Source organism: Ctenocephalides felis, unplaced genomic scaffold (assembly GCF_003426905.1).
Source record: "Ctenocephalides felis isolate EL2017-DRISC unplaced genomic scaffold, ASM342690v1 CF-g0.4_SCAFFOLD_00845, whole genome shotgun sequence".
In the NCBI taxonomy this organism is placed as follows: domain Eukaryota; kingdom Metazoa; phylum Arthropoda; class Insecta; order Siphonaptera; family Pulicidae; genus Ctenocephalides; species Ctenocephalides felis.
The window spans coordinates 12,583,257-12,597,255 of NW_020536999.1; the positions used below are offsets into that span (position 1 = coordinate 12,583,257).

At 27.5% G+C, this 13,999-nt stretch overlaps 1 protein-coding gene across 1 annotated transcript in view; it reads right to left on the reverse strand.

Moving 5' to 3' along the window:
* LOC113378066 (zwei Ig domain protein zig-8-like) overlaps positions 1-13,999 on the reverse strand; it is a 35,242-nt gene that overhangs the window by 15,479 nt on the left and 5,764 nt on the right. Inside the window, exons 2-3 of the mRNA XM_026618580.1 lie at positions 13,031-13,144; positions 3,204-3,370 (exon numbers count right to left, since the gene is read on the reverse strand). Coding sequence (XP_026474365.1) covers positions 3,204-3,370; positions 13,031-13,144 — 281 coding nt within the window. The remainder of the gene's footprint in view (positions 1-3,203; positions 3,371-13,030; positions 13,145-13,999) is intronic.

Here is a 13,999-nt window from a genome sequence, read left to right on the forward strand (position 1 = left end):
AAACAAGTTTGTCAAGTACATTTTATTAAATCCATTTCTTTTGTAGTATTTCGATTCTAGTAATTGGACAAACTATTAACTCTTTTCCCTTACAAGTCCCTCCAACAATGTGATACTTACAATAGAGAACATTATAATACATGCAAGTTTCTGGCCATACAAGAGCCGTCGCTTTGTATTTAGCAATTTCAACGTTCAAAGCGTTCGAAGCACTCAATATCGTCGATATTGGCAAGTCTACTACATGATTATATTATCGTCACCTTAACAAACTTGCTACCGAGTTGCATTTTCCGTGACAATCAGTAAAAATCTCACTGGGAAGTCGAAGGAAATTCTCAGACGAGGTATAGAGACGTGGGACTTCTTATTAGTGACTCACAAAACTTATACTCTATGTCATCATGTCCTTTGCCATCGACAGTTTAAATATTTGACCTCAGTGCAAGAGTCTTTCGTAACCCCAGACTGGTATCTTTTATTACCTTTTTACTTGTACAACTATAAAATCAGAGATAGGAGATTTGAAGATTTCATATGTATGACATGTTTTACAATACTGGTGAGCAATGCGGGATTTGGCGGATTCGCCTAAATCCCGCATATAAAACACGCAATCGGGACATGACTCTGTGCCGACTCTCCTTTATGGCATTGTAGACAAAAAAAAACAAAGTAGACATAGTTTTATCAACATTGTATTTCTGAATGTGGACTTGTAACTAGAATATAACTAGTAATGCATTTTTATAACCTTACAACTTTTTTTCATAAGGTGGTAAAGATGAATTCATAGTCAGAGACGTAGCGTGCTTTGTCAGGGCTCTGTTTCAAAAATTTTTTGGGATCTTCCTTAATAAGAGTAAAAATTTTTTAGAAAATAAAAAAATGTATAAAATTAATAGAATCTTTATTCATCATCATTATATATGAATCTTTTAAAAATTTTACAAATTATTGCAAAATATATATTCACGCTCCTTGCATTTTTTAAAATTCCCGTAGGGTAGTTAAAGTAATGGGCCAAAAATCGAAAATGAAAATTTTTGCATTTCTCTACGTTTTGAAAGTTTTTGAACATTTTGCCACATCTTAGAAAAAATGGATGTGTGTGTGTGGGTTTGGTTTGTCCACGTTTTCGGGCGCACAGATCAACCGATTTGAATTATTCAAAAAATATTCAATTCGTAATGACGGCGAGAAGTGGTGATTAGTTTTTGGCAGAGGCAGGTCGAACTGTTTCGGAGATACGGAGCTAAATGTGTAAAAAATTGCAGTTTTTGAGAGAACTAAGCGTCCGATTTGAATGATTCAAAAAACTTTCTGCTTGTGCTGATGAAACAATTGCTTTTCGGAAAAAAGTAATTTTTTTTTAATTTAAAAAAAAAAAAATTGAATATAGAAAAAATTCGGATTTTCAAACTTTAAATTTAGTACGTAAAGTTTCAGCAATTGGCCTCAAGGCACGATGCCATAACCACTAGTTTTTTTTTTTAAGTTTAAAAATATGTACAATATGTTTTTTAAAAAACAACAGCAGTTTTTATGCTTATGTATTCGACCAGATTGATTTCTGGTTGAAATCTGGCTAAAATATAATATTAATAGAACGAGTTGCATTAAAGTTGCTGCAACTTTTTGGATTATATTTCGGGAAAGATGTGGAATCTAAAAACCGTTTTTTCAGTAATAAATACCGGTCATTTGGATATGACAAATGTATCTAAATATATCAAATTCATAAAAACATTGTTGCAAATCGATAGCCGATGTAATAAATGTAATATTTAAATATATAACAATCTTTACATATAATTTACATATATTATAATATCTATAATAAAAAAAATGCAAACCTTTATATGTAAAAATCAGGCTTAGTTACTTGATCTTGGTCTATTATTATTTTTTCGTTCTACCAAATTGCACGGAAAAAAATATTATTAATGAAATAGAACAGTATATAACTTCAATCAAAACTGCTTTTAATTACTCGAAAATTGATCGAGAAATTTGGTTTTTTTTGTGTAAAAAATCGAAACCGATTGAACCGGTTCTAAAATATCCGTTTTTGTATAAACCCTACTTTATATACAAATATTATTTCCGTATATTATTACTAAATTTTGTAATAAATATAATAATAAAAATTCATCAAGTTAAGTTAGTCTAAATCAATAAAACATTAATTGTGAACTTCAAAATTGATTAAATATAAAAAAAAACAAATGTCTAAAACTTGAGCAAGTTTACAACTTTTGAAATTTTGAGAAATCTTCGATATATAGGTCAAAAATAACTGACAATCAGTTTATCAGTTTATATTAGAAATCTTATAGATATTTTGCAATTTTATATTCCATAGTATGGAACTCTAAATAGGTTTTATATACCTATAGACAAACTATATACATATACCTGTAAAACCACAAACATAATCTTATCCTTCAGGAATGTTAAGAATATATAGAATGATTTATTCTGTATTTAATCATAAAGCTATATACTTTTATATTTTCATACATTTTTTTTTAAAATAATTAATTTGTTGCAGGTAAAGCAATTTTCTCTTTCCATTTAATTACGCTTGAATTTACATTTCGTAATTAGGTTTGTTTTTCATGTAATTAAATTTTCGCATAGAGAATATTAACACTGTTTTGCAAATGCTAGCTATTGGATGCAATATTATATATAATATATAATATCTATAATATATATTTATATATATATATATACATATAATGAGACTTTTTCCCTTAATATTCCCCCACAATGGAAAGCAGTGCTTATTGTTTCGAAAAAAATTCGCAAAAACAGTCTTGAATTTAACTCTCCGATTTTATTCTCTTATTGCCGACACATTAACATAATGTACAAGTTCTATTTTATTTCTGAGAAGATGCTGTGCGGTATAAAAAGTATTTTTTGCCAACTTACAATCTCGCAGTAAAAGTTTAGGTATTATACACTCCTTAATAGAGAAATATGCGGCTAAGAGTTTTCATTTTTCATCTAGAGTTTGGAAAATGTTTTTATGGGTGTACAATATATTGTAAAGTAAAGATGGTATAGAGTAAAGAAAAATGATTTTTCATATACAATCCGTGTATTACACACACAAACTTGAAATGACGCAGTACTAAAATCCTCAACAAAATTTGTAATCTAAAATTAGTACTAAATAATTAATTTATTATTACCGTTTTATCTCTCAGCATTCCGACTCTGCAATTTAATTCCCCATTCGAATCCTTGTAAAAGGACACGTTGACGGCTTGTCCAGAATTTGCGACTTCTGGTTCTTCAAAAAATGGTCCATAATGGTGTTCATGATATTGGTTCAGTCTTAGCCTGTGACGAGGCATTTCTGCAACAATAATAAAAGTTATACATGTAGTAAAATATATAAATTATATAATAAAATATATTATATAATTAAATATTATATATAAATATATTTGAGAAGAAATTGACAGGAAATGTCATATAGCGCTAGTAAAATATATATTGATTTGTCAATCGATAACAAGATGACCAATGATGACGGTAAATTTAAAAGGAAAATAAAGAAATATTACAAGAAAATTGAAGATGATATTTTAATTATAATAAATATTATATTAATGAAATGATCAAATAAATGTATATATTAAATATGAAAACTGTTTTCATAATCTATCATATCAGGCACCCCTGTCTGAATGAGATTTGAAAATTTCAGTAATAGAAAAAAAGAATATTTGAAAATACTTGGCTAATGGTAAGGAAAAATTAGGTAAACGTAAAGTTCGTTTAAAGGAAAATTGCTGGAACTTCCCGTGCCAAAAATCAAAAATGAGATTTGAGAAAATTTTGAAATTTTTGAAAAAAATTGACTTTTTTGAAGAATTAGTTTTTTTTAATATGAGTACTATCCTTTTTATACTTTGAATTTTGATGAAAATTTTGAACATTTTTCAAAGCAATGCTGCGTGACTGTTTTAGAGAAGAAATATCAAAGCGCGTAAGCGCCGCGTCGCAATATAACGGATAAACATTGGTACGGAACTCATAAAAATTTAAACAAAATTTGAAATGTGAATTATAGAAATCTCTATAAAATATCGGATAATTTGATGTGCATATGTCTAACGATTTATTTTTTTCCGCCAAATGGCATTTTTTCCACTATTTTTATTGGATCTACGAAACCGTTGGACCTGCCTTCCCAAAAATTTGAACAGTACTTCATGATGTGAATACAAATGAAATGTTATTTTTAATTAATTAAATTGGACGCTTCATTCTCTCAAAAACTAAATTACAACTTTTGTCACTTTTTGTCCCGTATCTTTGAAACGGCTAAACCTGCCTTTGCCAAAACTAATCAGCATGAATTTAATTACCCAAATCGGTGGATCCGTGTTCCCAAAATCGTCAACAAAAATTTGTATCCGCACACACACATACATCTTTTTTTCCAAGGTATGCAAAAATACCTCTGAAACGCAAAGATATATAAAAAAATTCATTTTTTTGTGATTACTAATACTTACCCTAGGGAAAGTTAATTATAGCAGTAATGCTCAACAATAAATAAATAATGCATTTTTTAAACATAAATAATTCTATTGATTTATTATGAATGTTGTTGAATGGGTCAAAAAAAATGAAATCACTCAAAAATTCTGTAATTGACCAAAGTGATCAAGATGATACAGTATCACTTGTTTAAGATGCTAATTATTATCATCATTATTCATTTTCAAAAAACAATTAATTTATGAATAATTGAGCAAGTTGTTGGTACCAAAAATTACATTTTATTTCACAAGTAAAAAGATGAAACCATTAAATTAGTAACTTGATTGATATCGTTCAATACTATTTAGTAATGAATATTAAGTTGGATAACATGTTTTGACTTTATCTGATATAACATATAGGTAAATTGTCGTATTATCTATGATCTAAGTGACTAAAATATATAATACAAAAGATGCTATTTATAGGTACAAGGAAAATACGTAATAAAATATTAATAACGTGTCTAATATTTCCATTTTGGTAATGAGGATAACGATGATGAAATTGTTTTGATCTGACCACGATAACATGTCAATAAAGTATGTATATATATATAAATAGGTTATGAATGAAATTATTCAAACTATAGCAAATGACTCTATGCAAAATTATCTTATGAAAAAATCTAACAAGTTACTAAATTGACTATGAAATCGTTGTTAATATGACAAAAAATCGATCAAGTCTAAATTCTATTTTTGATTATTCTAAGGATTCCATGTTCGCAAGTGAATTTGCACAAACAAGACGATCATTTCCATTTCTTTCTAAAATGTGTGTAACATTGTACACTAAAATTACCAAGAAATTTACATTTTATTTATATATATTTTTAAACCAAATGACTATGTAAAATTATCTTATCAAAAAATCTAATTAAATTACTAAATTGACTATGAAATCGTTATCAATATGACAAAAAAAAAACTATCAAGTCGAAGTTCTGTTTCTGATTATTCCAAGGATTCCATTTTCGAAAGTCTATTTGCAAAAACATGACGATCATTTCCGTTTCTTTTCAAAATTTGTGTAACATTGTACAATATGTACAAGAAATTTATATTTTATTTATACCCACAATTTATACCAAAAAAACTTGTATTCAAATTATCTGAATAGAAACTATTTGTCATAAGTCTTATAAGGTGAGAAATAATGAGAACTTATAAATAATTTTTAAACTAGCTGTAAGTGGAATTCTGTCTTAAGGCAATTAGGGCATCGTGCCTTAAGGCAAATTGCTGGAACTTCCGTACCAAAAATTATTATTTTTTTAAAAACGATTAACATTTTTGAAAAAAATTTAATTAAAGAAAAATATATTTGAGAAACTACAAATTTGACAAAAAATTACTTTTTTTTGAAAAAAAAAAATTATATGAAAAAAAAATTTTTTTTTGAAAAAAATTTTTTTTTTGGATACAAAAAATTTTTTTGAAAAAAATGTTTTTTTCATTTTGACATATTTTGGAAATTCTGAACTTTTTTTCAAAGCAATCGCACTGCTTGAACTGCATAGAGACGAAATGTCAAAGCGCGCATGTGCCGCGCCGCCGTCAAACGCATAAGCATTGGTACGGAACCCATAAAAATGTAAAAAAAAAATACTTATTGTTAAAATCTCTATAAAATATCTGATAATTTGATGTGCATATGTCTAATGATAATTTTTAACCGCCGAATGGCATTATTTTTTACTTTTTTCATGAGATCTCCGAAACCGCTAGACGTGCCTCCATGAAAATTTGATTAATTCTACATCTTGTCAATACAAGTAAAATGTTTTTTGAATTATTCAAATCGGACGCTCCGTTCTCTTAAAAACGGAGGTACCGTTCTTGGCACTTTTTGCCCCGTATCTTCGGAACGGCTAGACCTGCCTTTGCCAAAAACTAATCAGCACGTCTCCTTATCAATGCGAATCGAATGTTTTTTGAATTATTCAAATCGGTTGATCCGTGTTCCCGAATCGTCGACGAAAATTTGTATCCGCACATACATACACACACATACATACATACATACATACATACATACATACATACATACATACATACACACACACACACACACACACACACACACATACATCCATTTTTTCTAAGGTATGCCAAAATGTTCAGAAGGTTTTGAAACGTCGAGAAATGCAAAAATTTTCATTTTCGATTTTTTTGCGATTACTATAACTTACCCTACGGGAAGTTAAAAATTTAAATTTTTTTTAAACGAAATTTTATTTATATTATATTTATACACACAAAACTTGACTATTATTTCCATCATAAATGATATATTTCGGATGTTCCCAAACTATTTCGCAAAACTCGAGCCATTATGCGGCGGAATACGTAGGTAAAAATTAAGAAGTTTTATTCCTTATGGCAGCGTTCTTTAAATTTTGCTTAAACAACTTTTATTACGACTTTTGTTTCTGGGTTATAATCTTATTTATTATGCAATTGCTGTGGTTATTTCGGTAAATTAAAGGACATTGAAATTTATTTTTATTTACAAAGTTTCTACATAATTTTTTAGCATTCGGATGTACAATTAATTAATGTAAACTAAAATTTATTATTTGAGGAATAATTATAGTTTATCTAGGGAAAACATACTTTTTCTTTAGGTAATTAACAAACAAAAGTTTCTATAAAATCTATTTCACTACTCTAGCACCCCTTTCGCCAATTGAACAAAAATTGTTGTAAAAACATTAAATGCTGAAAATATTCGACATCTACCTAAGCACATAATTTTTTATCAGTAACAATATTTAAGCGAGCCATTTTTACGGCCTTTCCTCCCTATAAAGAATAAGATTATATAGGAGTTCAGCAGATAAGGTATTGTCGGGTTAATCTGCAACGAGGTATCAACCCTCGTTTTTGGCTTTTGGCCAAGTCAGGGAGAAAACTCGTTTCTTTTCTAACTAAACTTGTGCACAATGATATCTTTCTTATGGAAAATGCAATATTTTTCAGATAAACCCAAAATGAAAGAAGCATTCTCTTCAAGAGTGCATCTTGAAAAAGAAGAAAAAAATCATTTAAATAATATGTTGTTTATCTTGCACAAGAGAGAAACAAAATATTAAACAATATTATATTTATATATATATATATATATATATATATATATATATACTCGTATATTTAAACAAGGTCATTTTTAAAACGATTCGTTCTGAATTATATTTTGTTTGACTCACCAAAGACAAGTGAGAGATGACATTTAAAAAAAATTTCAACAAATTAAATTCCAAATAATTGATAATTTTATATCTTATATATAAAAATGGAGCTCTCGATCAAATGATTCGGTAAAACTCGAAGACGACTAAACCGATTTGGCCAGTCTTAGTCTTGAAAAATTCGTGCTAATCAGTAGGTTGTCGAAAAGGTGAGATATTATTTCAAAATCGCGTAGAATCTTTACATTTTTAATTTGAATTTTTTTGTAAAAGCGTAATTTGAATAAAACAATGGACGTCATATGTCAAACGTTTTTGACAGATGATGTTCAATTACGTGTAATATGATGTTTTACGTGAATATTATTCAATTATGATTAAATTGTAGTAAGTAGTTTTGTTTGTAGTTTTATTTATATACAAAAACGTTAGTAAACGCTTACAAAAGTGTACAGATAATTGAATAATTGCTTACAAAAAACCATACATAATCGAGACTCTAATGTGCGTTTGTGGAATCAAAGAAATGTCTTACATTTCAATCAAGATATAGAAGCGAATATGGAATCGGACAGTAAACCATCAGAAATCCCAAAACTACGAAAGACCGTTACTAGAGACTCAAAATATCAACTTTTTTAAAATATTAATATGAAAATGCACTTTTTGGCAAATTTTTCTCAAACACGGTGCTCTGGAAGATCTCATTTATATAATTATACACTCATAGGTATCTATAAAACATTTTCTAGGTTATATTATTTTTTATTTGTTATTTAAATTCAGAACCTAAATTTGGTATCGATCAAATGGATATTTTGTCGAATAACATTTTCCTAATTATAATTTCCCAAAATTTATCGAAGAATAGATAGTAATATAGGAAGGTCCGGGGTTAAAAAGGTCCGGGGTTAAAAAGGTCCACCAGCAATGTGACAAAAATCAGTAAAGTTAAGCATTGTTTAACAACAATATTTGAAAGTAGAGGAAAAAAGATGTTTAACCAGCTATAACCTTGATTAGAGAACGGTAAACTTTGAAATGGGGGAGATTATCGGTAATCTTTGAAAATCCATAATAAAAGTATTGTCTTCCGTTGGTAGGTTTTTAGCATTAGTTTTTAGCATTTATAATTAATATTTGCTCAAAGTCAAATTGGACCTTTGTGTCTCGCCCTATTCTGCATATATACTTTTTATTAAATTTACTTTAATTCATCGAATGTGAACACTTAATTCATTTTCTATATTCTCTCCTCGCAGAAATTTGAAAATTTTGTATAATCTCAGTAGTATTATTTACAATTATACACAAAATCCAGAATTCAAAAAGAGTCTGAAAAATTTGAAACGTAATCGATAAGTCGAAAGACCAAAAAGACTTGGATTGAATTCTACCATGTTTTCTGTAGAAAGTGTATACAACTTCCAATACAATCGTATTGACAAAATACAGACAAATTAATGGGGTTTATTGTGTTGATAATATCTCATTGTATATAGCATTCAAACAACACATCCTTATACACTCAAAGTATTAATATTTTTGATTCTCTAGAAATTGTTTAGATTATACCTTATTTAGCAAAACAACGTTTGCCGGGTCAGCTAGTATAATATATAAGTACTATTCGTCTTGTTCATACTATTTTTGTAAATTTGAATGAATCATGATTCTGAAAACCGTCTCTGAGTCGTATTCGTCAGAAATGTCAAAATAGGAGCTATATTTATAATTTTTCACGTGATCAGTGATAGTTTAATTCTGATTCATGTTTTTGGAATTATTGTAATGTTCTTGCAGTCTTTTTGAATATGAACTGAATTTTTTAATACTCTCTATAATCTGATCCGGATACATAATTCTCGTTGTATTATTTACTAATTCAATATACTAGTTTCATATATCAGAAAGTTGGTGCAAATTGTCAACAAGCACAAGCAAAACGCCACATGCAGAACTAATTCAAATGCACATGGTGAAATCAAATAAATAATTTAATATGTCCATTAATTCAAACAGAATCCTATGTTCATCCAACATGATGATATAAATTAATTATAAGTTAAACATATTATTCAGTTGTACAGTGTTAGTTTTGAGTTTTTGAACTCATTAGGAACTCCATATGCAATTGCAATGGCAGTCGCAGTAGCTACACATTTGTTAATAGAAATGGAGAATTTCATTTTGCACTGAAAATAATTCAGAAACGAACAAACAAAGGAACATAGAAAATAGGACAAATAATTGTTGGAGGAATACTAAATAAATTTACAAAATATGGCTTTAGAATAATAGATATTTGGGATAAAGGAAATGCACTATCATTATAAAGTATAAGTACTATCAAAAAATTTAGAATTCATATCACAACAAAAAGTTTTAGAAAATTTTGGGCAATTGTGTCATTATTTTTAAATTGCGGTTCCAAAGTTTAAACAAACAAAAATAATAAAAATTAAACATAATAATCGAAAAATGATCAAAGTTTGACCAAAGCTCTATGTTGCATTTGAAAGCTCATAATTTTCAAGCTACATGAAATAATTTCTTTTTCTAATTTTTTCCCTGACTGTCACACCGTTGAGTTCTGGGACACTCTTTACTCTTTACACTTTGAAACAAAATCTTTATTTTCAAATAAAATTGAATCTATGTAATACATATAATATATTATTTATATTTTGTTAAACAGATGTAATTCAGGGAAAAAGTTATTATTTATAAATATCTTTATAAAAAAGCTGGATATTAAATATTTATGTTATCACATCCATCAGAACAAATAAGTTTTCAAGGCTTTTCTTGATCCTGAATTTAAACTCATGTCAGATAGTTTCTGAGAAATAATTTTTACTTCAGCATTTAATTTTTTTATGATGAAGATTTTCATGAAAAAAGTATATAAATTAATTTTTTTTCGAATATAATTATAATAATCGCCATTGATTATCACGAATTCGTAATTTCTCTAATAAGGTAATACTATTAATGACCTAGCAGGACTATTAATTCTAATCTCATTTTTAAAAGTCCAAAATATTTAATTTTTAGTATTAAACACCATTTTACTAATGTACTGCCTACAAATAATATTTGATATATCTTTTCTTTCGACAGTTCCATTTTATACTATTTCTAATATTTTTCTATTAATAATTATTATAAAATTTCATTTTAAGTTTTTTATTTTCATACTTTGATTCTCTTTTTGATAATGCCCTTATTTATTATTTTTCAGATTTGGGAGTTTAATATTTTACTCTTAAAGATTTTTTTCACTGTCAGAAGAATCTCAAGACATTTTTTCACCTATTTTGAATATTGAATATTCTATTATCATGTTTTAAACAATCATAGATAAAAGAAGTATAAAGAGATCGCAAACACGACCGCTTTGGAATTACTACAATTTTAATTGTTTTCGCCCTCCATAGGGGCGCCACTAACTACAGCACGTAAATTTACCAATAGGTTTAAATCTAGATAAGTGTTACATAAATGTATATCATAAGAAAGAAAAACCTGAATAATTTGTAGAAACCTGAATAATTTCACCTAAATTACAAATATGTTAAAAAAATAGCTTTAAAAGTACGTGCATTATAATGAGAGAATCACAATTATAATATTCGATATAACTTTTTACTCAATAGGTAATTTTTTCCAATTTTTCCTAGTTTTTTATTAAAAATTATTTTAACATTTGCTCTTAAAGTTTACTTCAATTTTAATTGTTTCTACACTCTATAGAGTGCGCCACTAACTATAGCACGTAAATTTACCCCTTAGGATTAATTCTAGAGCAGATTTATTATACAATATCTAATACAAAAAATACGTTCCTGATTAATTAAAATAAATGAAATAAGAACAAAATATACTCATTTAAAATAAATTTTCAAACTGAATCACAAATATATAATAAAAAAATATTAAACATTTGAAGTACGTGTATTAAAATAAAAAAATAAGAGAATCAGTTGTTGAAAAAATGTGATAAATTTAGGCACATTAGACCCTCTGTTGAATGCGAGAAACACTAAAACATGGTAAAGCACAATTGTTCTGTGTTATAAATATTTAAAAATACCTTTGAGTCATTTCAAGTTGAACAGATTTTTCACTCCCACGACTATTTTCCAACGATATTTTAAAATTCATCAGATTGCATACTGTATTTGTTAATGTCGGAGATAAAACTAATGCCCTGATAGCTAGAACTATTTGTTTGCATGAAATGACACTGTTTTATTCAGTGTTTTTCTTGTCTGCAAAAAGCTACAGAGGGAACAAAACAAGGATAATGTGTTCTCTAACAGGACAGCATATCTGTTTCGAAAATCTGAATTGCATTTCTAGATAAATGTAAAGAGCGCGATTTTCTATACAGCTAATAAATGATACAAAACGATTTTTAAACGGTTGTGAAATATTTAATAATTTTCGTATTTTTGTGTGTATAACTCATAACATCTGGTACATTCACCTTACTTTCAACTTTGAGTAGTTTTTTTTAGAGAAAAAATGTTAAATTGAAATTTTGTACTAAAATTATTTCAAACAAAAAAGTCCTGTTTATCCTATTTTGGTATATTTTTTTTAAATTTTCAGCTGACATGTCCACAAATGGTTTTATTTAACATTGGACGATAAAAAAGTTTAGTACAGAAGAAAGTGTAAGCAACAAAAGGTTTGCAGTAAATGCCTTAAACTCTTTGGACAAAAATGTTGTCACATTTTTCATGTAATGACATGTTATGATGTTAAATGTAATGTTACATATACATTTGTAATTCAAATGTCCCGCCATTATTATTAGTGATGTTGGTAATGGTGTTTCCTCCCGCCATAAACTTGTATCCGCCATTTTAAATTCTCGTTAATGTAAAAATATTTAAAATAAACTCTCTTACCTCTAGATCGCAAAACATGCAACAACTAAAATAAATTGGTATATTTTGAAGAAAGCATTTTTATTTTTTCCACTCTTTTGTAAAAAGTTTTAAAAAACTCTTTCTTGTATCAGATTACATCATAATAAATTTAATAAAAATCGTTGACTAGAATAACAAAAGAATAATGTATTTTGTGTGAGTAGATTATATATTGTGAGAGACAAATAGTGACATAAAAATAAATATTGTAGAGGGTATAACTAGAGACAATAAACGTGTAATTGTGTGTAAATAGAGACGAACGAAAGTTAACAATATATATATATATATAATATATATATATATATATATATTTCTTCAAATATTTTACCTGTTATTGTGATTTCAGGAAAAGTAACCACAGGTGGCCTGGTGACTTCTTCTGTGGTTGTTGGTAAAGTGGTTGTGTACTGCGTCGTCGCATTGTAATCGGTTATGGTCAAATCTAAAAAAAATAAAAAAATTACAAATTAACATTTATATATTTTTAGAAATCGTAAACATCTGATATCCTTAAAAATCAATATATTTTCTAATATATTATGTAATTTTATGAGAAAGGAATTCCTAAAAAAAGCCTAAGCATAACTTTCTCTATTTTATAATTAAACAATTTCTCGTAGGCCTATAACATTTTAAGGGTTTTGTTTTGACAATCGAGATTATAATCATGCAAATACAATCATTCGTCCTCGATGAGAAACCTCGAGATTCTCGTAAGTCGATATTTCAATTTTTGTTTAAAATTTCATTGGCTTGAAATTCACTTTCTAGCAATAGTTTTTTATGCAAATTTTCTTAAATTGACCTAAGTGATTTGAATCGACATATAAATTGATAACCGATAGAAATCTTTCACTTGTCGTATAAGTATAATAATTACAATAAAATTTATTAAATTAATAATGATTGAAAAATTACAGAGAATTAACCGTTACGAAGTGTAACTCAGTTTTCCTATGATGATACAAGAAAGTATATAACCACTCTCCACGTAATGCTATTCAACGTATTCCAGAAATATTTTCATTGCAAAATTTCTGTACATAGAATTAATCTAAAAGTGAATTAAAAAATCTTACATTTCTCTCAAAAATAACATCCAGCTGTACCCGAAAGCAAATGATTTTGTTTTTGTAATTTCATGCATGAAGAGCATGTCAAAGAATGTAATACTGTGCTCGGATTAAGAAAATATATTTGGAATTTTCATATAATATTATGAATCTATTTTTCTTATTTTGGTAATAAGATTTATGAATTTTATTTTAAGCGCTTGTCCAGTATGTTATTGAGAAAA